This window comes from Xyrauchen texanus, chromosome 25 (genome assembly GCF_025860055.1).
Source record: "Xyrauchen texanus isolate HMW12.3.18 chromosome 25, RBS_HiC_50CHRs, whole genome shotgun sequence".
Classification (NCBI taxonomy): domain Eukaryota; kingdom Metazoa; phylum Chordata; class Actinopteri; order Cypriniformes; family Catostomidae; genus Xyrauchen; species Xyrauchen texanus.
Genome location: NC_068300.1, coordinates 4,216,897 through 4,242,667, shown reverse-complemented (window position 1 = coordinate 4,242,667; position 25,771 = coordinate 4,216,897). Strand labels below are relative to the sequence as shown.

Sequence of the window (25,771 nt, the reverse complement as noted above, 5' to 3'; positions counted from 1 at the left end):
ATATATATATTATTGTGTTTTAGTGAAATAAAAGTGTTTGCTAAACTAATGCCAAACATTAGCTTGGAAAAAATATCATTTTAAAAGAGTAGTGCACTTGTTAAACACCCGCTGCCGTCTCGCACACAAACGTGTCTCATCTGTGACATTTGTACACAAAATACACTAGACATTCTGTTTTAAATGGGTTGTGTTTTCAAATCTGAAGACCACATGTAATGTAATGAGTTTTTTACTATGGCTTAAAATAAAATATTTTTAGATTGACTACCGAATAATACACGTGTATAAACCTCGTATTACCTAATGAAACGGTTTAACCCCTTACAGAAGTAAACAAACATATGGTTTGAAAGTGTAAACAACACACCGTTCAGCCTGCTTTTTACAACGAAAAGAAGAAATAGTTATATCATTTGTAGCTGTTTGATATTGGCATACTTCTGTCGATCTGTTCTTTTATGTTGATGCGATGTTGCTTGTTGGTTGCATAGTTCTGAGCATTGTACTTTTTTTAAGTTTAATTCTATCATTTTCATCAGTCACATATTGGCATTCTCTCTCTATAACGCTTCAGATTCAGATTAGGGCAGTGGTGGCTCAGTGGTTGAGGCTCAGGGTTACTGACCAGAAGGACAGGGGTTCAAGCCCCAGCACCACCAAGATGCCACTGTTGGGCCCTTGAGCAAGGCCCTTAACCCTATCTGCTCCAGGGGCGCCGTATCATGGCTGACCCTGCACTCTGACCCCAGCTTAGCTGGGATATGTGAAAACTAATAAATTTCACTGTATATGCAAAAAAAAAACCTGTGTGTATAAGGATTCTTCTTCCTCAATTCAATGGTCTCATGTATCCATTGCTTTTATAACCCGCTTTTGTCTCTCATGTTTAAGACGTGTTGTTAAACACATTGCATTTGTCAAATCTTTTGCAAGTTTAACAGTTATGTTATTTCATTAGGCCTACTTGTCAATGCCAGAAGATAAATCACACAACCACTCAGACTATTTCACAAAGACAGTTTACTTTATTAAACATCAGATTAATAAGTCCAGGCTGCAATACAAATACTGCGATGCAGCACACATGTATGAAGTGCAGGCGCGGGTGATTCCAGCGGCCGCAAAGTCACACCAGGATAATAATCAGTCCATGTCCTTTGGCGGATTCTGATACCAATAAAGTCCACTGTCATGCACAATAGCCCTATTACAGCAGGTAACATTATAACATTAGTCGTGATGTGTTCTTTTCGGAGATTCCGGTGACGCTAAAATAACGGCGACCCTAACTCAGCTTCCTCATGCATCTCCCACGCTGGGATCCCCTCACTCACCCTGACCATGAAATTACATGTCGTGTCATGAGTTCACAATCACACCACAGCTATCTGATGCCATCTTCTCTTTAAATCTGGGGTACATGATGCTCCGCGACAAACTCAAAATGACTTATAAAAGTTTAAAACACATTTTATTCATGTCTCTTTTATATAATTCTCAACAGAAAAATACACTTCCCTTAGACTAGACAACAATTGATCTCATTTTGCTTTCCATATAACGAATGCAAGGCTTTCTGGCATGGATTTAACTCACTAGTTGTTTTTAATTAGACTATTATTGATTATTTGTATTTATTTTAGTAGACGAACGGATGTTTATTACCCCGATATGCTGAACAAAACATTGAGGGGGGGGGGGGGGGCAGGAATTAAAAGTTCAAATGTACACCAATTAGGTCATAAATAATTTTTTGTCACAAGGTTCACAATCACACCACAGCTATCTGGCGCCATCTTCTGTTTAAATCTGGGTTCATGAAGCATCGCGACAAATTCAAAATGACTAGGCCTATAAAAGTTTAAAACAAATTGTATTCATGTCTCTTTTATATAATTCTCAACAGAAAAATACACTTTTCTTAGACAACAATTGATCTCATTTTGTTTTCATACATTTAAACGACCGCACATCTTTCTGTCTAGTGATTTAACTCAGCGGCTGTTTTTATTATAATATTATTGAATGTAGGCCTATTAGCTTGTTTTTAGTAGGCGGTTGCGCGTGAAGAAAGGACCCATTAATTTACAATATTAATATGTTTAGTTAAAATCTCTTTTAGAACTGAATAATGCAACATTGGGACGTTTGATAGTTTAATCTGTGCCTGAATCATTTAAAAGGACTGCCGATAGACTATACCAAAACCCCTGTTGTGAAAAATTCAGAGATCAAAGGTTTAAATTGACACTTTGAAATCTTGGCACGTCTTCACCCCCATGAACACAGATCTAATTAACAAATTCTGAATTTTAAATGATTCAGAATTTGTTTTCATACTATTTGGTTTAAAACAAGTTTTAGTCTCTGGTAAAAATAAATAACACTTGTTAATCATTTATTCGTTATTTTAAAGTGACCGTCTGAATGAGATTGCTCTGCCAGTATCGTCTGTTTGCGTAAAATAAACTAATATCATTCAATATCCACTGTTTTAGAATCTCATGGTTAAAAATAAAAAAAAATGTATTAAACTTTTGTATTAAAGATATTTCGTCAGAATTCTATATAAAATAAACCTGTTTACCAAAATACTGTATTTTCTAGTGAATGTTGTTAAAGTTTTTATAATTTTAGAGTGCTTTTGTTGTATTTGCCAACTTGATACGTTTTTTGTTTTAAAACAAAACTTCAAAGTTTTCGTTAAATACATTTAAACGTTTAAATAATACTTTAAAACACACAAACACTGATTAGGAGGGGTTAAGCCCCACCCCCGCGGAGGGGCTTGTCAACTGCTCTTACGCCATTGTCATTTTGGACGAGATCGTGAAAGGACTTTAAACGGAGTCGTGTAAGATTTCTGTCTTATATAGTTAAAATTATATTATGTTTTTAGAAAATGTATCCTGTTTGCTAGGTTAATGTTAAACATCGTCTTACTTACATCACTTATCGCTGAATGAGTTCATGAAAGGATTTTAAACGGTAGATTTTGTGCTGCATTTTACAATTTATGCTATTTAAAATGCTCTTTGTTGAAATACAATTTTTAAATAAATTTTATGTTTTTGTTCAGCATCTTTAAAGTGACAATGTTAGTGATGTGTTAGACAACGTAATGTTTAAATACACATTTTCTTCTCTTTGTCAAAAGTTTAAAAAACAAAACAGTTTTTCACCAAGCATTAAACCCCAATAAAGACATCATTTAAACACATTTTAAACGTAATACTACTTTTTTTGTCATCTCAGTTTTCCATTAAAGATTAATAATCTTTCTACTCTTTTAAATACACCGATGGGGGTATCAGAACAGACACGCCATATCACAGCATGTACAACTGCCGGAGGGAGGGGAGGGGGCGGAGGGAAAGGTCAAATGTACAGCAATTAAACCATAAATCAGGGCCATAAATCATTTTTTGTCACAACGTATATAATACTTACTACTAACATTGCAATTTCCCCCAAACTGCACTAAGTTACAGGATCTTCTCTCACTTAAACAGCTCTCAAAATAAAGTGCTCTGTGACTGGAAAGAGGTAGAAATAACAATTAACTGCAAATTAGTTGCTTTATAAAACAGATGTCATTTTCCACTATTTTTATTAGAAAAATGGACCTTTTTCTCTTTATTACTCGTCTAACAAAACAATTCCAAAGATCTGAAAAACTGAAGTGTCCAATACGCTCAACTTACGTTAGATGTCCAAATATCAGTTGTAAAACTGAGCACTGCTTCGGGAACGGCTTGTAACATACCGGTCAACACTCCCATTTTTCCCGGGAGTCTCCCGTTTTGTTATTTCAGAAAGAGACGGTGCAAATGTGTTTAGCTAGTGATGTGCAAGTTCTTGTGCAAGAACAGGAGCTGGTCAACATGTTCAGATGCAAGTGTGCTCCGCTGTGCGGTGACTATATCTCCTGCTGTAGAAAAAACTCTTTCTGCAGAGACACTAGTGCCAGGAATACATAAGTATAATACATAAGTGTGGGGATCGCTGTGTCAGTGTAGTATTTACGAGATGGGATGTTGTATCTCGGCTCCAACGTGCGCAACATACCCATACATAACAAGAAACATTCATAAAATCAATGCTTGACATTTGTGAATAGATTCAGAATCGTGCAGGTCTGCATCGTGATGCATCTAAGAATCGATTTTTCCCGCCACCCCTATCTTCCACGCCAATGACATGTTTACGTGCGGCTGTGACTTTATTGCCGTTATTGACCAGCTTGGAATCAGAAAGACGTGAGCTGACCGGCCGGTCACCGGTCCGGGCCGAGCATGTGGAAAATTGGCTAATTCCGGTCCCTGGCCGGTCGATCGGTGCATCTCTAACGTTTACGATTGCAAATGAAGGACTTTGCTAAGCTATCAGATTTCATGAAATAAGAGAGAGGGGAACATCTATAGGGAGAGGGGAATATAGAGAGGAAATTTTGGAATACAATTCATTTTAGTAACATGTAACCTTCCCAATCAAAGATAAATGTAATGAAGCCCATCAGCCCACATAGCTCGAAAACCTTTTTATTAACGGGTCAAAATTAACTAACTATTAATCACAAATTTGTTGAGAATAAAATACCCAAATACTTAATAATAATAATAATTCCTTACATTTATATAGCGCTTTTCTAGGCACCCAAAGCGCTTTACATAGCATAGGGATGATGATGATGCGACAGCAGACATAGTCCTGCCAGAAAGCCCACCACACGCCAGCTATTGGTGGGGAGGAGAGAATAGAGTGATGTAGCCAATTCAGGGACGGAGATTAATACAAGGCCATGATCGATAGGTGCCAATGGGGGGAATTTGGCCAGGACACCGGGGTTACACCCCTACTCTTTACAAGAAGTGTCCTGGGATTTTTAATGACCACAGAAAGTCAGAACCTCGGTTTAACATCCCATCCAAAGGACGGTGCCTTTTTACAGTATAGTGTCCCCGTCATTAGGACCCACACAGACCGTAGGGTGAGCAACCCCTGCTGGCCTCCCTAATACCACTTCCACAGGAGGTCTCCCATCCAGGTACTGGCCAGGTTCAACCCTGCTTAGCTTTAGTAGACAACCAGTCAAGAGCATGACTGCCCTGTTTGGGCCACTGAAAGGTGCCTGGCTGAAAAGCCATTACTGGGCAGTAAATAATTCTGTGGAGACAAGGCATAGCTATAGTAGGGGCGGAGACAAATAATAACATATAATCTGTGAAAAGGAAAAGTTTAAGCGCCACACCTCCAGCCATCACCCCTGGAAAATCATCTTCCCTTCATATCGCGGCTGCTAATGGTTCCAGGGCAAGACAGAAGAATAATGGGGAAAGAGAGCAACCCTGCCGGGTGCCCCTATCCAGAGTAAAATATTCTGAAATTAATTAATTTGTTTGTACCACCGCTACCGGGTGTCCATAAAGTAACTTAATCCATCCAATATAAGTATTCCCGAACCTGCATGCTTCCAAAATTTTAAAATATAATCCCATTCTACCATATCAAATGTCTTTTCAGCATCAAGTGAGATGGCAGTGACCGAAGTCTGATCATTCGCCATTGACCAAGTGATATTAATAAAATACCTAATGTTATCAGAAGTGCTGCGGCCTAGAATAAACCCTACCTGATCTATATGTAACTTAATCTTTACAAACATTTTTGACAATATTTTTACATCTAGCTGGATCAAGCAAATTGGACGGTAACTCTTACACTCGATTTAATTTTTGTCCTTTTTAAGAATCAGACTGATCTGGGCTTGTGTCATGGTTGGCGGAAAACAATTTTAGCACTTTTTAGGTTTTTCTCCAGTATGAATTCTCTCGTGTTTTTTCAAGTGTGCAGACTGAATGAAACTCTTTTCACAGTGTGAGCACTTGTAAGGTTTTTCTCCAGTATGAATTCTCTTGTGTGTTTTCAGGTATTCTGACCGGGTGAAACTCTTTCCACAGTATGAGCACTTGTAAGGTTTTTCTCCAGTATGGATTCTCTCGTGTGTTTTCAGGTGTTCTGACTGGGTGAAACTCTTTTCACAGTATGAGCACTTGTAAGGTTTTTCTCCAGTATGAATTCTCTCATGTGTTTTCAGGTCTTGTGACTGAATGAAACTCTTTCCACAGTGTGAGCACTTGTAAGGTTTTTCTCCAGTATGAATTCTCTCGTGTGTTTTCAGGATTTGTAACCGAGTGAAACTCTTTCCACAATATGAGCACTTGCAAGGTTTTTCTCCAGTATGAATTCTCTCGTGTGTTTTCAGGTTTTGTAACCGAGTGAAACTCTTTTCACAGTATGAGCACTTGTAAGGTTTTTCTCCAGTATGAATTCTCTCATGTGTTTTCAGGTCTTGTGACTGAATGAAACTCTTTCCACAGTGTGAGCACTTGTAAGGTTTTTCTCCAGTATGAATTCTCTCGTGTGTTTTCAGGATTTGTAACCGAGTGAAACTCTTTCCACAGTATGAGCACTTGTAAGGTTTTTCTCCAGTATGAATTCTCTCGTGTGTTTTCAGGTTTTGTAACCGAGTGAAACTCTTTCCACAGTGTGAGCACTTGTAAGGTTTTTCTCCAGTATGGATTCTCTTGTGTGTTTTCAGGTTTTGTGACTGAGTGAAACTCTTTTCACAGTATGAGCACTTGTAATGTTTTTCTCCAGCATGAATTCTCTTGTGTGTTTTCAGGTTATGCGAGTAATTGAAACTCTTTTCACAGTGTGAACACTTGTAATGTTGTTCTCCAGTATGGATTCTCTTGTGTGTTTTCAGGTTATATGAGTAATTGAAACTCTTTTCACAGTGTGAACAGTTGTAAGGTTTTTCTCCAGTATGGATTCTTTGGTGCTGTTTCAAGAGGCTTTTATTTGTGAAACACTTTCCACACTGTGAGCAGGTGAAAGCATTATTGGCTGCTCTTCTGTTCTGGTTTTCTGGTGATAAATTCTTCTTAGTCATTGAGCAACTTAAATATTTTTCTTCAGTTGTGAAATCATGATGTTTCTGACACTGAAGTTTCTCCTCCATTTCATTCAGTTCTTGACATTGCTCTTTCACTTCCATCAGCTCTAAAATAAACACAGTAATTGGACAAAAATCAATTCAAGAGGGACAAACGTAAAAACAAATCAAATTGAAGCATAATACAATACCAGAACACAACAAATTTCCAGTATAAATTTGTGATATTTGTTGTGAAAATGGTATTTATTCATACAGTTTATAATAACTGCATTTAATGATTATAGTCATCAGGGTTTTAAATAAACACCTGCCCAAGTTTCTTTTTAGGGTTTTTCCTGCATTGAAATTTCTGTGAAAGTTGGGCCACTGCTGAAGCTATTATTATTGCATTCATCATGTGAGCGCAGATAGTCACCTTTTATTACGCGTTTTTGATTGCTGTAGCACCCCCTATTGACTGATTTGGCCAAGTCCGTGTTTCTGAGTAGCGAGCAATACTACTACCATCTGACCAAGTTTCAAGTCTCTAGGCCTTACGGTTTGCTCTGCCCAATCAGTTTAGTGGCGGATTAATAATAATAATAAATATAGCAGCAAGCAGCAATTAACGGGGTTCAAGACTTTTAAGAACTTTCAAAGTATGCAATAAAGGAATGTATTTGTGTGTATATATATATATATATATATATATATATATATATATATGTGTGTGTGTGTGTGTGTGTGTGTGTGTGTGTGTACTTTGTAAGTTGCTGAGTATGCATACTGGTGTTAAATGACTGATGTCTCCAGTTCAACAATCCTGAAACAGGATCATTGTTATGGTGGTCATTTTTTTTTAACTGTTAAAATAAATAAAACAAAGCCATAAAGCACCCAATCTCCAATAAAGTTTTAGAAGTTTGGGTTAGTATTAGCATAGGAGACACACAACAATTCTTGTGAGACTCGGATATACGGCCTAGGAGGAGTTTGAAAAAGTATTTTTTTTAGAAAATGTGAATTTCAGAAAACATTTGATAAAATGCCATAAAACAAAGATATCCATTTTGTAGGTCTTGGTGAAAGGAATTAAGAGGAAAAAAATATTTTGAGATTATTCAACTCGCTTACGGTGTTCTTGGTGAAAATGTAAATTTCCTTGTTATAGCGCCACCTTGTGGCCGATTTTTTATAAATCTTGGTACACAGCCTCATTCTAACACTGTCTAAAAATATCTCAAGTTTCGTAATGGTCGGCCATTCAGATATGATGTAATTAGCTGCTGAAATTTGATTGGCTGCTGACGGCCATGCTTTCTATTTGCCTGACTGACATTGAAGGACTGACATTGGTCCCTACAAGATGCAGTCAGAGGCTATAAAGGTGTTGCAAATGACAGTGCCCCCAGTTCTCTATTTTTTCTGAATCCATGAGTGCACAGGTCGTATGTCAAGGAGGAACAAGAGAACAATGATTTAGAAGGAGGACGAGGTATCTGAAGAAGATGGGGAAGAATACAACCAAGAGCACAATGCATCATCTTTAGATGAAGAAATCCCCCAAGCTGAAAAAGAGACATTTTTGTCAAAGAACAGCAAAATAACACGGTCCTTGTCACCATATGACAACCAGGGAAGGGTGGCAGTTGCCCATGCCCAGGACATCGCTTCAACATTCTACATGTTCATCCCACCAGCCATCGAAAAAATAATCCTAGAGATGACAAATTTGGAGGGTTTCCGTAATATGGAGACAACCGGAAAAGGATAGATGAGATTGACCTGCGTGCCTACATAGGTCTGCTAATCTTAGCGGGTGTGTATAGGTCCCGAGGCAAGGCTACGTGTAGTCTCTGGGATGTATAGTGTGGAAGGGCGATTTTCCATGCCACGATGCCACTGAAAGTCTTTCACACTTTCTCAAGAATGCTACAATTTGATAACAGTGAGTCAAGACCTGCAAGACGTGTGGGAGACAAACTGGGGGCCATATGGGAGAAGTGGGTGGAGCGTCTGCCATACCTCTACAACCCTGGGCCTGAAGTAACAGTGGATGAGCAACTGGTTCCATTCAGAGGTACATTTTTATTTTCATATCAGTAATAAGTGATTTTTACTGTTAATTGTATTATGTATTGCTGTAATATCATTGATTTATGTGATTGTTTTCTGTGACACTGATAATAATTACTGATAGTAATCTCTTTTGTCAAAAGGTCGCTGTCCTTTCTAGCAGAATATGCCTAGCAAGCGAGCAAAGCATGGCATCATGATATGGGTGGCCTGTGATGCACAATCCAGCTACGCTTGGAAGATGCAAGTCTACACAGGGAAGCCGACCAGTGGAGGCACGGAGAAGAACCAGCGGGATGCGTGTTGTGCTTGATGTGAAAGATGGACTGAGGGGGCACAATGTCACGTGTGACAATTTCTTCACCTCTAAAGAACTCAGCCAGTAGCTCCTGAAGAAGAAGATCACCATGGTTGATACAGTTAGAATGAACAAGCCTGAGCTCCCCCCTGCACTCCTTGCAACAAGGGGGAGAGAAGCCTTCTCATTAAAGTTTGCCTTCACCCCCACCACCAATCTAGTTTCTTACCTTCCAAAGAGGAACAAGATTGTGGTCCTCCTGAGCACACTGTGCAAAACGGCAGAGATCAGTGATCGTGAAGACAGGAAGCCAGCCATCATCCTGGACTACAACAACAACAAAGGAGGCGTGGACAAACCGGGACAAGATGATTGGAACTTACAGCTGCAGGAGGAGGACTGCCCGCTGGCCCCTGGTCATCTTCCATAATATCATTGATGTGTCCTCATACAATGCCTTTGTGATATGGAACAAGATCAACCCTACCTGGATGCCTGATAAGCGGAACAAGAGGAGGGTGTTCCTGGAGCAGCTGGAAAAGGCACTTGTAACCCCACACATTACAGAATGTTTAGACTACACAAGGGTTAAGAACTTTCAAAGTATGCAAAAATAATGTATTTGTATATATGTATATGTACTTTGTAAGTTGCTGAATTTGCAAACTGGTGTTAAATATGACTAATGTCTTGTGTTCAATGATCGTGAAATTACAATATTGTATATGTAATACAATTACAATAGGGTTTCAGTTCCAAACGCTTGAACCCCTAAAATTCATAACAATTACTATAGGTTTCTAGGCCTTTGGGTTTGAACCCCTAATAAAAATCAGTTCCCCGTGCAAGGTGGTGGGCACACACCCCTGCCTCTAGAGCACCCTGCTGCTCTACCCCTCAGGTGGAAGTGTCCGCCTACGCAGGTGCGGCCGTGGCATCTGGGCTGGGCCTGCTGGAGTTGCAGGGATCCGGGACACTTCCAGGATCAATGCCCTGTGATGGAGCTGGGGATGGTGGTCCGGATACCCGACACCCCGCAGGCTGCCCCCGACTGAGCCGGAGCGTACCGGATAGAGGTAAGAAGCGTTGGTGGACACAGGTTGTAATCAAATCACTATCCACCAAAGCTTGGTTCAACACGGGGCATTGGGCACAGCTAAAATGGTGAGGGTGTAGTGTGTGCATGGGGATCTTCACAAATACCCTGTGGTGACCCTTGCAAATACATTTCTGGGAACAAAACAGAGTGGAGGCTGCAGATAGTTCCCACCTCAACCATCTGCTGATTCTGGGGACTAATTGGCCTGAATTTCTGAATGTATTAAATGGAATATGTGCAGATGGGTTCTGCATAAAATCAGTGAGATGTGAAGTGTGCGATGCTCTGGCAGGGGAGGTGGAGCCGGGGCCATTTTTGTCAGCTCCACGTCAAGATGACGTTGGGGGGGGGGGGCTGTGGCACCACCTATCCTCAGGGGATTTCCCAAAGGAGAGTTCCCTTTGGAGCAGACACTCAAGCATGCCTTCGACTAAGTGAGAGTGATCAATGGTCAACAACTTTGACTGAGGGTCGCACTTTCATATCCCTATTTTTCAATTCTAAACGAGCGGTTGTGTAGAGTGACGCAGGATGCTCAACAAAAAAGAAGATACAACCCAGCTCTTAATACCGTGGTGTTCAAGGCAGATCACTAAAATCCGATGGCAGGTCACCTAGGGGAAAGAAAGACACTAAACCACTTAATAGCCTGTTTTTATTGGCCGGGCATTGGCGGTGATGTCCACAGGGGGTGTGCACGGGGATGCCAGAAATTGGGATAAATGGCTCAACCCCCTGTTATTTGCAGTACGACAGGTCCTGCAAACCTCCACAGGGTTTTCCAGGTTCAAGCTGCTGTATGGGCTGCACCCGCACAGGGTGATTGATGTCATCCTTGAAGCTTGGGAGGAGGGACCTTCCGATAGCAAAAATGAAATTTAGTACGTTCTTAATCTTAGAGCAAATCTCCACACCTTGGGGCAACTAACAAAGGAGAATTTGCTCCAAGCTCAAGAATGACAGAGCCAACTGTATAACAGTGGAGCTTGGCTGTGTGAATTTGCACAAGGAGATAAGGTACTCGTATTACTCCCTACATCGAGCTTCAAGTTACTTGCCAAGGTCACACGACGAGTGGGGGATCTCGATTATTAGGTAAAGCGAACCAATAGAGAGGGCGCACGTCAAATATATCACCCCAACCTCCTGAAATTGTGGAGGGAGGCGGTCCCTGTGATGTTGGCTACAGTAGTTCCAGAGAGGGCAGAGCTCGGGCCGGAGGTGAATAAAAAACCCACAATAATAACACTCCAGTCACTTCCTGAGACCACCTCTCACCGTACCAGCTCACAGGGGTTGCCAAGTTGCAACAAGAATTTGCAGACGTGTTCTCCCCTCTACCAGGTCGTACGAACCTCATCTAGCACCACATCGAGAATGAAACAGGAGTGGTGGTACATAGCCATCCCTATCACTTGCCTGAACACAAAAAGAAACTAGTTTGGGAGGAATTGGATGCAATGCTCAATACGGGGCATATCATTTTATTCGACATTGGATTTGACAAATGGTTATTGGCAGATCCCCTTGACAGCAATTTCCCGTGAAAAAACAGCCTTCTTCGTGCCATTTGGATTGCACCAATTTGTGATGCTTCTGTTCGGTTTATTTGGGGCCCCGGCTACCTTTCAGCGTCTCATGGAGCGCATCCTCCAGCCGCATTCGGCTTATGCTGCTGCCTATCTAGATGACATCATCATTTATAGCAATGATTGGCAGCTGCATATGCAGCATCTGAGGGCAGTTCTGAGATCACTGTGACGGGCGGCGCTCACTGTAAACCCCAAGAAGTGTGTGATTTGGCGGGTGGAGGTACGGTATCTGGAGTTCCACTTGGGCCACAAGCAGGTGCATCCCCAAATTGACAAAACTGTGGCGATTGCGACCTGCCCCGAGACCAAAATGGGGTGAGACAGTTCCTGGGGATGGCTGGCTATTACAGGAAGTTTGAACCTAATTATTTGGACGTCAACATCCCTCTGGCTGATCTCACTAAAATAGGGTCTCCAAACCAGGTCGAGTGCATGGAGCAGTGCCAACAGGCGTTCACGTATGATAAAGCCGCACATAGCGGGGGGTCAAGCGCCCATCCGGAGAGAGAGTGTGGTAAGGGGCGCTTACACCTTAGCTAAATTAAGTTAACACCCGTTTCTAATTCCAGTGATCAAGGGGAGAGTGCCATAAAAGCAGCCACACAACCAGCAGATGGGAAGAGAGCATGGGTCCAGAAAGTTGTTATTGTGAAGCAAAAGAGTTTATTATTGTGAAGCTGAAGAGTTTATTATTGTGAGCTGAAGAGAGTATTGTGTGAGGCTGTGAGTGCTGAAGTGTGGTCATTACCTGTGAGTGGAGTAACCTGCCTCCCGTGTCCTTCTTATCGGCCACCCTCAAACCCTCATATAGTATTAAAACAAAGCGTCAGATGTGTAACCCATTTTTTTATTTTTTTTATGATAATGATAAAATTGTATCTTCCCTGAATTAATAACACTAAAATGATGCATTTCATTGGGGATTTAATGATATTTGTTATCTTATTTACATGTACATTTCTAATATACATTAATTTGCATATAAAAATAAGCAAAGTTTACACATTTTTTTTAAATCAGCTTGCACTACTAGAAGTTAAAACATGAAGAAAATATAAAAATGTGCCATAAATTGGAGACATATTCCTGCCATCTTGTGAACAATATATTAATAACATGTCTCATCATACCAGTAACAGCCAGTAGATTATTGTCAAAGTTCAGCATTTTAAAATTGATTGAGAAGTGTCAGTTTTTGCAGTTAATGTCATCAAACCTGCCATGGTTTTACATAGAAAAGTTTGAGATCTAGGAAATTGTGTCCAGTGTGCATTAACCTGCTGAAAGAGCCCACACAGGGCTCGACAAAAAGGACTGCCCAATGGCCGGGGGCAACTGTGTGAGCGAGTCGGGCCAGTGCTGCATTTATAACATTAGTACAAGAAAACAGAAAGCAGTTTGTTTAGAACATTCAACACACTACTTTGCCATCCCCACCACCACCTGACACATCACTGACAACAGACGTCTTCGCCACATTTTTTACTAATAAGTTTACAATCATCAGCATTAAATTCACAGCAAAACACCCCATTAAACATCGGTCATCAGTATGAAACTCTTCTGTCTCTACATTCTGTCCTCTGACTGACACTGAGGTCTCTAAACTCCTCCTCTCAAACCACCCCACCACCTGTTCTCTTGACCCCAATCCTTCTCACCTTCTCCAGGCCATCTCTCCATCCATCCTACCTGCACTCACACACATAATCAACACATCTCTACTTACAGGCACTTTCCCCATTACATTTAAGCAGGCTTAAGTAACCCCGCTGCTGAAGAACCTGCACTTGACCCCACACAAATAGAACACTACAGACCAGTCTCTCTCATCCCATTCATGGCAAAAAACACTTGAAAGGGCAGTTTTCAATCAAATCTCTGCCCATCTCTCACAGAACAAACTGCTGAATGACAATCAGTCAGGCTTCAAAAGTGGATACTCCACTGAGACTGCACTGCTGTGTGTCACTGAGTCTCTGAGATGGGTCTTACAGGAACTGTGCTTGACTGGTTTAACTACTATCTCTAAGGTAGGTCCTTCAAGGTAGCCTGGAGAGGTGAGGTATCCAAGCCACATCAACTACTTACTGGGGTACATCAGGGATCAGTGCTTGGGCCACTTCTCTTCTCTAAATACACAACATCACTGGGAACCATCATTCAGGCACATGGTTTCTCATACCACTGCTATGCCGTTGACACACAACTCTACTTGTCTTTCCAGTCCAACGACACCACAGTGACTGCTCGAATCTCTGCCTGCCTGGCAGACATCTCGGCCTGGATGAAGGAACACCACCTGCAACTCATTCCAGCCAAAACATAACCCCTAGTCTTTCCAGCCAACCCTGCTGTTGAACACAAAATCACCGTGCAGCTGGGTTCGACTACAGTAATGCCTTCAAAAATGGTCAGAAATCTAGGAGAAACCATTGATAAACTAAATTTCATGGACCACATCTTAAAGACTGCAAGATCATGTAGATTTACACTCTACAACATATTAAGGAAGATAAGACCCTTCCTATCTGAACATGCCACACAACTGCTTTTTCAGTCACTTGTCATAACTAGACTGGACTACTTAAACTCTCTAATTGCTGGCCTCCCTGCATGTGCAATTAGACCTCTGCAAATGATCCAGAATGCAGCAGCATGTCTGGTCTTCAATGAACCAAAGAGAGCACATGTTACACCACTCCTTGTCTCTCTCCACTGGCTACCAGTTGATGCAAGTATCAAATTCAAGGCTCTGATGCTGGCATACAGAACAGTCACTGGGGCTGCTCCAACATACCCAAAATCATTTCTGTAGAGCTACACACCCACTAGAACCCTGTGGTCAGCTATGGAACATCGCCTTGTTGTACCAACATAAAGAGGCACTGTGACGGAATGAAACTAGGAAGCAAGTTGCAAGTGACAGTTAGTTTATTAACAGCAAAATGTGAAGATAGGGAAAAGTCCGGGGTGATGGTCTAGTGGCGCAGAGTCTCCAATGGTCAGATGATCGTGGTGAGAAGAGTGATGAGAAGTGTAGAACAGACACGACGAATCCGGGAAACAGCAACAGAAAATGAAACAGGAACAACGAGAGAACTGAACTGGAACTACAGACTGGTGAACAACACTGGACATCACAAACAACGATCTGACAAAGAGATGAGAGAGTGGTGAGAATTTAAAGGGAATTGGAATGAGTAACAGCTGGTATGAGGAGTGATTGCGGCAGAGCGCTAATCACGGTTAACAAGTAACAAGAATATATTCCAAGTTCTTGTGATCGGTCCAGACGATAAAAGGTACCCCCGAACCCTCCAACCAGTGGCGCCATTCCTCCAAAGCTAACTTGACTGCCAACAACTCTCTGTTACCAATGTCATAATTACGTTCGGCTGAGGACAAGCGATGAGAAAGAAATGCGCAAGGGTGTATCTTGTCGTCTGAAGGAGAACGCTGGGATAACACGGCGCCTACCCCCACCTCTGACGCATCGACCTCCACCACGAACTAACGTGATGGATCAGGGGTTATCAGGATGGGGGCTGAAACAAAGCAACCTTTCAGTTTGGCAAACGCAGCCTCAGCTGCTTCTGACCACCTGAACGTTGTTCTGGGGGAGGTCAAGGCGGTCACAGGTGCGGCTAGTTGACTGAAAGTGCGAATGAAACGCCGGTAGAAATTGGCGAACCCCAGGAATCTCAGTAGGGCCTTACGAGACTCTGGACTTGGCCAATCTACCACAGCCTTGATCTTCTCAGGATCCATGCGCATTCCTGGAAGACCGCTGGGGAGTTGGACAGGCCGAACGGCATGACCAAGTATTCAAAGTGCCCCCTGGGGGTGTTAAAAGCGGTTTTCCATTCATCCCCCTCCCTGATGCGGACCAAATGATAAGCATTACGTAAATCCAATTTCGTGAAGATGGATGCTCCCTGCAACCTCTCAAAAGCTGAAGACATCAACGGCAGAGGATAAGTATTCTTTACCGTGATGTTGTTCAGCTCCCGGTAATCAATACAAGGTCGCAGAGATCCATCCTTCTTCCCCACAAAAAAGAATCCCACCCCCGCTGGAGAAGAGGAAGGGCGGATGAATCCATTAGCTAGAGAATCAGAAATATATTTCTCCATAGCCTCCCTCTCTGGAACCAAGAGTGAATATAACTTGCCTTTAGGCAGAGATGTACCTGGCAATAACTCTATGGCACAGTCATAGGGACGATGTGGAGGGAGAGAAGCCGCCCGAGACTTACTGAACACCTCCTTCAGGTCCAGGTACTCCGCGGGCACGTTAGCTAAATCCACCGCCTCTTCCTGAAAAACAGGAACAAAAACAGACGGACAGGCAGAAACAAGACAAGACTTATGACATTGAGTGCTCCACGCTGACACAGACTTAGACTGCCAGTCCACTCTTGGATTGTGAAGGGTGAGCCAGGGATGACCAAGGACGATGGGGGCAAGAGGAGTGTCCAGTATGTAGAAGGAGATGGTCTAGTGGCACAGAGTCTCCAATGGATCGTGGTGAGAAGAGTGATGAGAAGTGTAGAACAGACACGACGAATCCGGGAAACAGCAACAGAACATGAAACAGGAACAACGAGAGAACTGAACTGGAACTTCAGACTGGTGAACAACACTGGACATCACAAACAACGATCTGACAAAGAGATGAGAGAGTGGTGAGAATTTAAAGGGAATTGGAATGAGTAACAGCTGGTATGAGGAGTGATTGCGGCAGAGCGCTAATCACGGTTAACAAGTAACACGCCCACACATTCATGCACACACACACAATATGAACAAGGCACGAGATAAGGAAGAGACATAGGATTTAAATACCGTGACAGGCACCAAAACACTTTCTCAGACTTTCAGCTTCATCATACCACGTTGGTGGAATGACCTTCCCAACTCCATCCGTGAAGCAGACTCCCTCTCTGTCTTCATCACCTCCCCAGGTAAATGGCACACATGTACAAGGCCGTCCCAAGTAATGTAAAAGAAAACGGGACTCATTGGACCAGGTGACATTCTTCCACTGCTTCAAGGCCCAGTTCTGACGCTAGCGTGCCCATTGTAGGTTCTTTCGATGGTGGACGGGGGTCATCATGGGCACTCTGACCTGCCTGAAGCTATGCAGCCCCATACGCAGCAGGGTGCGATGCACTGTGTGTTGTGACGCATTCCTACCCAAACCATCATTAAAATTTTGTGTGACTTTTGCCACAGTAGACGTTCAGACCAGATGGGATAGAATTCCTTGCCCTTGTGTATTGATGAACCTTGGGCGCCCAACAACCTTTTGCCGGATTGTGGTTTGTCTCTCCTCAGAACACTGTAGGTAGGTACTCACCACTGCTTACAGGGAGCACCCCACAAGCCTTGCCATTTCAGAGATGCTCTGACCCAGTCATCTGGCTATAACTATTTGGCCCTTGTCAATATTGCTCAGGTCTTTACTCCTGCCTGAATTCAACAAGTTGACCACGAGAACTGATTGTTCACTTACCATCTAATCTACCCAGACTGTGACATGTGGCCTTGTTAGGAGTCTCTCAAAATTTTTATTGTTAACCATTTTTATGGATTCCAGTCACAGATTAAAAAACCATGACAGAAAAAACAGAATCAAATTATATGAACTTAAAACCCTTCCCTCCGAACATCACACCCACCACCCCCCGACACAAACGCACACCTCAGTGGTCTGATAATAAATAAAAAAATGACACATAAATAAAAAATAACCCAACAGAAAGTATTTAGAAAAAAGTATATTTTCAAAAAAATAACAATAAGAATGCACACACACATTTAACATGATCTATATCTCTCCACTGCCTCCCCACCAAAAGACCTCCAAAAAGTCAAAATAACGGCCCCATTTTTTATTTTATTTAGATTTAAATAAACCCATGTTGCCCAGCCTCCTCAAATGCCACCACTCTGCCAATATCCATGTACCACTTCCGAAACGAGGGCGCTCCAGCCGACTTCCATCCCCTATGGATGACCTGTGTTCTGATCATAACACCAGCCAGGACTTAATTGTTTATGTACCGATCCCTATATTAATGACTGTCCCATCGCCTAGAAAACAGAGTCTAGGGCAAAATGAAACATGAGGGCCCAATAATTCACACATAAAACTCTGTTAATATCAAAGAATTTTGGTTGAAGTTTCAAAGATCAGAAGACCCAATCTTCTGATTGGCTTTGCCAGCATGTGGTTGTGTCTTTAAGACCAAGGGTATACAATCTATAGGGGGTCCATCAGAATTGATGTAAAATCTTAAATTGCATAAGATGTACCCTTGCATCTCTAAATGTAGATTTGATGTTTTTTAGAATCCTAGCCCACACTCCCTCCTCCAATACTAAATTTAATCCTATAATCTCTTGAGAAGTTGAATCTCCATCCACATTGCTGCATTCATCTTTCCCTCGATCCTGACTAGTCTCCCAGTTCCTGCCGCTGAAAAACATCCCCACAGCATGATGCTGCCACCACCATGCTTCACTGTAGGGATGGTATTGACCAGGTGATGAGCGGTGCCTGGTCTCCTCCAGACATGACGCTTGCCATTCAGGCCAAAGAGTTCAATCTTTGTTTCATCAGACCAGAGAATTTTGTTTCTCATGGTCTGAGAGTCCTTCAGGTGCCTTTTGGCAAAATCCAGACGGGCTGTCGTGTGCCTTTTACTGAGGAGTGGCTTCCGTCTGGCCACTCTACCATACAAGCCTGATTGGTGGAGTGCTGCAGAGATGGTTGTGCTTCTGGAAGGTTCTCCTCTCTCCACAGAGAAACGCTGGAGCTCTGTCAGAGTGACCATTGGGTTCTTGGTCACCTCCCTGACTAAGGCCCTTCTCCCCCGATCTCTCAGTTTGGCCGGGCGGCCAGCTCTAGGAAGAGTCCTGGTGGTTCCCTGGTGGCCACTGTGCTCATTGGGACCATCAATGCAGCTGAAATTTTTCTGTACCCTTCCCCAGATCTGTGCCTCGATACAATCCTGTCTCGGAGGTCTACAGACAATTCCTCGGACTGCATGGCTCGGTTTGTGCTCTGACGTGCACTGTTAACTATGGGACCTCATGGGACAGGTGTGTGCCTTTCCAAATCTGAATTTTACCATGCAATCAAGTTGTAGAAACATCTCAAGGATGATCAGTGGAAACAGGATGCACCTGAGCTCAATTCTGAGCTCGTTTTTTTATTTGTAATAAATTTGCAAAGATTTTAAACAAACTTCTTTCACGTTGTCATTATGGGGTATTGTTTGTAGAATTTTGAGGAAAATAATGAATTGAATAAATTTTGGAATAAGGCTGTAACATAACAAAATGTGGAAAAAGTGAAGTGCTGTGAATACTTTCCGGATGCACTGTCTGTGTGTGTATATATATCCATCCATCCATCCATCGTCAACCGCTTATCCTGTGTACAGGGTCGCGGGGGGCTGGAGCCTATCCCAGCTAACATTGGGCTAAGTGTATATATATATATAAAAAAATAAAAGATTACACACACACACACACACACATATATATATATATATATATATATATATATATGTGTGTGTGTGTGTAATCTTTTATTTTTTTAGTTTTGCTCGTTTTTTAGAAAAAATAAAATAAAATAATTATTTCCAAAAAATTTTTTAAAAACATCTCAGTAAGTGAAATAGTTTTTTACGACCCTTTAAATACAGGTTATGTTCTTTACTATGGTGGGACGCCACTTTATGTCCATTGTAAAATCTGGGTCTCGAAGCAAAACCAGTAATATTCAAATAGAATAATAAAATATGATTTATACATTATTTCTTAAGTTAGATGGCACACATCATCACTTTTTCATTTCTTTTTTTCCCCGCTGCTATGCCTGTAGATCCAAAAACGTGCAGCGCCGCTGGTAAAATCACTGCAAAAAACACTGTAGTACATGCACCTTTTTAAACTGAGCACTTAAGGAACCGTTTTGAATGATATAAAGTAAAATGACAGTTGATTGACATGAAAATGTAAATTATTAAAAGGAAGAAACATACCTGAAGAAATATAATTATCTTTATCTGCCTGTTGTTCCTCTACTCTGATTTCTTCATTTATCTCCTCCTGCTTCACTTCGATCTTCACTGGCAGCATCTGCTGTTCTCCAGCTTTACAAACAGAAGCCAGTGACTCTGTGGAGGTTTGATCATCATCATCTTCATTACTCTGTTGTTCCTCTACTTTGAATTCTCCTCTCATCTTCATCAGGCTCCTGCAGTCCAGCAACTTCACTGAACACATTTTCATCTTCACTGCTGTCTGCAGCATCTGCTGTTCTCCAGCGTTACAGACAGAAGTCAGAGACTCTGTGGAGGTTTGATCACCCTGATTACCATCAGTAGAACAGAGTAAAGTGAGCTGTGAGTCCTGTGTGTCTCTGGATCTCTGTTCAGAGAGTTTGTCCAGCAGTCGCTGTGGTGTGGACTGATCTCTGCCGCGCCACACTGAATCCTGACATTCTGTGGAGGTCCCATCAGTCACACACACTGAAGATTGACAGGAAACCTTTTCCAGCTCCTGACAAACATAACACAATCACATCTGTACCGTTCATCATATCACATCATTTGAAAGCTTACAATCTCAACTTTAAGGATGAAATGAATGTTTAACCTGTAACCTGTCGTCACTCTCCATCAGTTTTGTCTTCAGTGACGTCACCTCTTTCTTCAGCTGAGAGATTTCTGTGATGAAATCATCAATATCCAGCATGGACAGATCAGTTCCTACTGATTTACAGCAGATCACATCCACCTGCTCCCTCATGATGAACATCTAAACACAAAAACATCATCATTACAATGAACTGACATTCATCAAACTCAAAAACATTATTATAGGATTATAAACAGCTCTGTTAAATAACTTTGTTAGCCTATAAATATAAATGTGTGCTTGGAGTTTGGTTTCATTTTTCACATATACTCACATTCATTGAACTAATTTACAACCAGCCGATGAATTTAACTAGCTCATTTATCAGAAATTAAACATGATATTCTCAGATTTCTGCTTGTTTCTCCTGAAATTGAATATTATGACGCATCCGTCACAAAACTGCTACATACAGCGATAATACGATTATTTTACCATCATGAGAAATTAACATATCAAAAATACACATCAAAACAAATTTTTTTTTTAGTTCAGTATTACAATTGAATTTATTAAATGATTGTAACAATTGCCAGAATAAGCTTTTTTATTTCATAATGCAGTTGTGATGGCAATGCTTTAGATAAGATGTTTGTTTAAAATAGAATATCAGGAATGTATCATGTATGTAAAACCTGATATTACGCCACATACATTTTTCTTTAATAGCTGTGCACACCGCATTTATACATTGATGGATTGTCCTTATACTAAGACCGAAAGTTTCCCCATGACGATTCACTTTTGGGTCGGAACCGGTGGCAACCTGCGACAGGCGCAACATCAGGACCAATATTACAGTCCTATCAGAAGGGTAACTGTTCCCTTTTGATTGCAATTCCTCGACTTCTGATTGCATTTATTTGTGAAATTAAAATGACAGTAAGCTGGCCAATTTCAATGCATTGTCTCAATAATCTCCCCATTTTACCAAAACTTCGGGGGAAAAAACATTAGGGACATCTAGGAGGCGAAAGGTACATAATTATCGGTAATCCAAAACTTATATGACAAAGTGTTTTTTTAAGCACGACGTCATCACGCACACCATTTTTATCAATAAAAGGCCATTTAAATGGAAACAGGCACAAGACAGCAAATTTAGCAAATTTTTGTTTACAGATTTTCAATTCATCTATAACAAAACAGTGTGAAAAGTGGATGGAAACTAGATTATTGACAAACACTATATTTTAATACATTGAAAACATTTAAAAAGCATAATTGTAAAATGTTTTCGGGTGGTCTGGGTAGCTTAGCGAGAATTGGCGCTGACTACCATTCCTAGAGTCGCAAGTTTGAATCCAGTGTGTGCTGAGTGACTCCAGCCAGGTCTCCTAAGCAACCAATTGGTCCGGTTGCTAGGGAGTGTAGAGTCACATGGGGTAACCTCCTTGTGGTTGCTATAATGTAGTTTGCTATCGGTTGGGCACGTGGTGAGTTGTGCGGATTGACGGCAACTGAGATTCGTCCTCCATCACCCAGATTGAGGCGAGTCACTACGCCACAACGAGGACTTGGAGCGCATTGGGCATTTTCAAAAATTCAACCTCTCCCTGGACTGACATTGATCAAGATTTGTGTTAAATTTATCATGATTTTACTACAGTATCCATATTTTAAATATTATATTCAAAGTGACACCATAGTAATAAAACAGGAAAATGAAAACTGGTTAATTTTGTGTTATTATGGTTTGACCACAAATATCATAGTTTAACTGGTTACTGTAGTAATTTAATCACGGTATTTGAAGTAAAACCATAATAATCACAAGATTAATCATGATAAATCTATAGTCATATAAAAACACACTGAAGCCTAAAAAACATACAATATAAAATCATGGCTTTACTATAGTAGTTACCATGACAGTGTGATGTTTTTGGTCTGAAACATGGTTTTACTATAGTAATATTGTAGTAAACATGACTGAGGTGGGACATGTTTGTTTTAGTTTTTATGGGACCACAACCATGTTTAGTATAGATTATTCATAGTTAATCTTGTGATTACTTTGGTTTTATTACAAATACAATGGTTAAACTACCTCAGTAATCACAGTTAAACTACAGTTATTGTAGTAAAACCAGAATAATCACAAAATTATGTTTATTAAACCGCAGTATTCGGTTTCCTGTAGTACTATAGTTTCGCTACGAATATCATGGTTAAAATATGGTTACTGTAGTAAAATCATGGTACATTTATAGCGAGAGACAGTAAAACTATTTCAGAAAACAAATTCTCCCTGAAGGGGCTCCAAAGTTTTTAGTTTTTTCTCCTGAAACTGAATATTTTAAAGAGTCCGTCACAAAACCGCCACAAACGACGATAATAATCTTCTATTACGATCATTAAAACGCCAAAGAGACAAAAACAACACGCTCAGAACACAAACTCACAAACACAAACTCACAAATGAAGTTAAACGCATTCTAACGCTTACAGATAAAATCTTCTTCTTCTCGTGTTTAATGGCGCTTTTGCGTCTCCTGCTGGACTGGAGGACGCGTTTGAGAAAACTCATTTTGGGTTTTATTGTTCAGTTCTGGTGATTTTGGGAGCTGTTTTCTCAACACAGCATTCATGTAAATAAATAGTTTTTATGCAGATTGATACAATACATTTGATAATTGCATTTATTAAAGGTATTATTACAATTGCCAAAATATGTTTTTATTATTATTATAAATAAAAAAGGTTACTGTTTGATTGATGCTGAACTCTATATTTTAAAACCTTCGAACTGTTTAAAATGGCTTAATTTTAAAACAATAAGAAGTTAAGTTCAAAGGAAATATTCTAGTTTTGTTGCAGTCTTCTCAGTAATCTCCTCTCCACCCTGCTTCTCCCATTCTGATTTTATCCCATAACAAATATTTTAAAAATATCAGAAAATTATCTTTATTTAATAATATTTGTATTATTATTATTGTAACTTTTTTCTTGACCCTACAATGCATATTACATGCCATCCCATTGCCAATTGTTTTATTGATTCATTGATTAAACAAAGAACAGCAAAACATACAGAATCAATATTTATCCCTCACTACTTAGCACATATGCTAATCACACACATCCACTACACCTCTCTCTCCACTGTCCCTCCCTGAAGATGCCCTGCAAAAAAGACAGATATTTGCCCCATTTCTCCACAAACAGGTCTAAACTCCCCAGTCTTCTGGATGCCCCCTCCTCAAAAGCTGCCACTCTGGCCATCTCTGAACACCACTCCTGAAATGGGGGCACTCCAGCCAACTTCCAACTCCTTAAAATAATCTGTCTGGCAATTATAATACTAGTTAGGACCCAGATCTACCAACTTCTATGAACATTTGTGTAGAAAAAAGCAGACTGCAACTTGGATGAACAGCATGATAATTATGTTTTATACTTTTCTTTGTTCACTGTATATTAATATGCATAAACATTTATATGTCATTTATAAACATTATTTTGACATACATTGCCTTGAAAAAGTTATCCATCAGTCTTTTTGGATAAGTCGCTATCAACTTTGCACATGATGGAGCAATATTAGAATAATAAATTGCTCAAGTTGTCCCAAATTAGTGGGGGATCAGTGATGGAGCAATTTTGAGGTCTCTCCAAAGATGTTCAATAGGATTGAGGTCAGGACTCTGACTGGGCCACTCAAGGACATCAAGTTTCTTAATTTAAGACACTCCAGTGTTGCTTCGGCTTTGTGCTTTGGGTCATTGTCCTGCTGAAACACAAAATTACTCCCAATTTTATACTTTCTGGCAGAGGAAAATAGGTTCTTATCCAAACTCTTGTGTATTTTCCAGCATTCATCATCATCCCATTAACCTTCACAAGACTGCCAGTCCCTGCTGCTGAAAAGCACCCAATAACATGATGCTGCCACCAGCGTGTTTCACTGTGGCGATGGTATATTGTTCAATTGCAATTTTGGCTTTTTACAACACAATACCATTAAGTGTTTAAGCCAAAAAGTCCCACTTTAGTCTCATCAGATCTCAAGACCTTCAGCACATCTTTGAAGTATCCAAGTGACGTATTGCAAAGTCTTTACGGGAAAGCATGGGCTTTTTTCCAGCCAAGGCTTCTTCCTAGACACTCTGCCGTACAGCCTCTTATTGTGCAATAGTTTTGATATTGTTGAGCCATGGACATTATTTTCAGTCACAGCCAGTAATTAACCTAGTAATTATGAAGGGCATCAAATATAATGTTAGTTTAATATTGCATATTTTTCAATTTAATGAGGTTTTGGACTTTTTTGTTATTTGGCATAGTTACTTGGCATAGTTAGATGGCATTTTCAATGCACTGTATATTAGAATTCGTCATTGCCACAATTTTCTTCCTTTATATCATTCAAAAGAATACAATTCCAGGTTCAGTACAAGTTAAGCTCAATTGATCACATTTGTGGCACAATGGTACATTCATATGGACTCATCCCTCCTTTTCTTTAAAAAAATTATGTTTTTTCATTTTGTGATTAACATCGTGGTCACAAAATAACATAGTGGTGGTGGTGTAGTGGTCTAAGCACATCCTTGAACCTTGGGGATTGTCCCTGTAATAAGGGCTCTGTAAGTCGCTTTGGATAAAAGCGTCTGCCAAATGCATAAATGTAAATGTAAACAACGAAAAGCAAAACATATATACACAGAATTAACATTTAACCCCCACTATTACCACTCCCAATCCCCAACCCCACTCTGACACTCAAAAAACATTCCTATGGTCACACATGGGTACACACACACACACACACACACACACACACAAAAATAAATCACACACATTAACCACTACACCTCTCTCTCCACTGCCCCACCCCAAGAGCCCTCCAAGAACGCCAGATAGTTCCCCCATTTCCCAACAAACAAATCCAAGCTCCCCAGTCTTCTATATGACACTTCTTCAAAAGCCACCACCCTCCCAATCTCCGTGCACCACTCCTGAAATGGGGACACTCCAGCCGACTTCCATCACCTTAAAACAATTTGTCTGCCGATCATGATCGCCATTTGTCTGGTTAGAACCCAA

General features: G+C 40.8%; 1 protein-coding gene across 1 annotated transcript in view; it reads right to left on the bottom strand.

Moving 5' to 3' along the window:
• Positions 1–1,032: 1,032 nt before the first annotated feature.
• Positions 1,033–25,771, bottom strand: part of LOC127618936 (uncharacterized) — a 163,607-nt gene continuing 138,868 nt past the window's right edge. The window contains 1 exon segment of the mRNA XM_052091638.1: positions 1,033–6,899. Within this exon segment, the coding sequence (XP_051947598.1) occupies positions 5,798–6,899 (1,102 nt within the window). The 3' untranslated portion in view covers positions 1,033–5,797.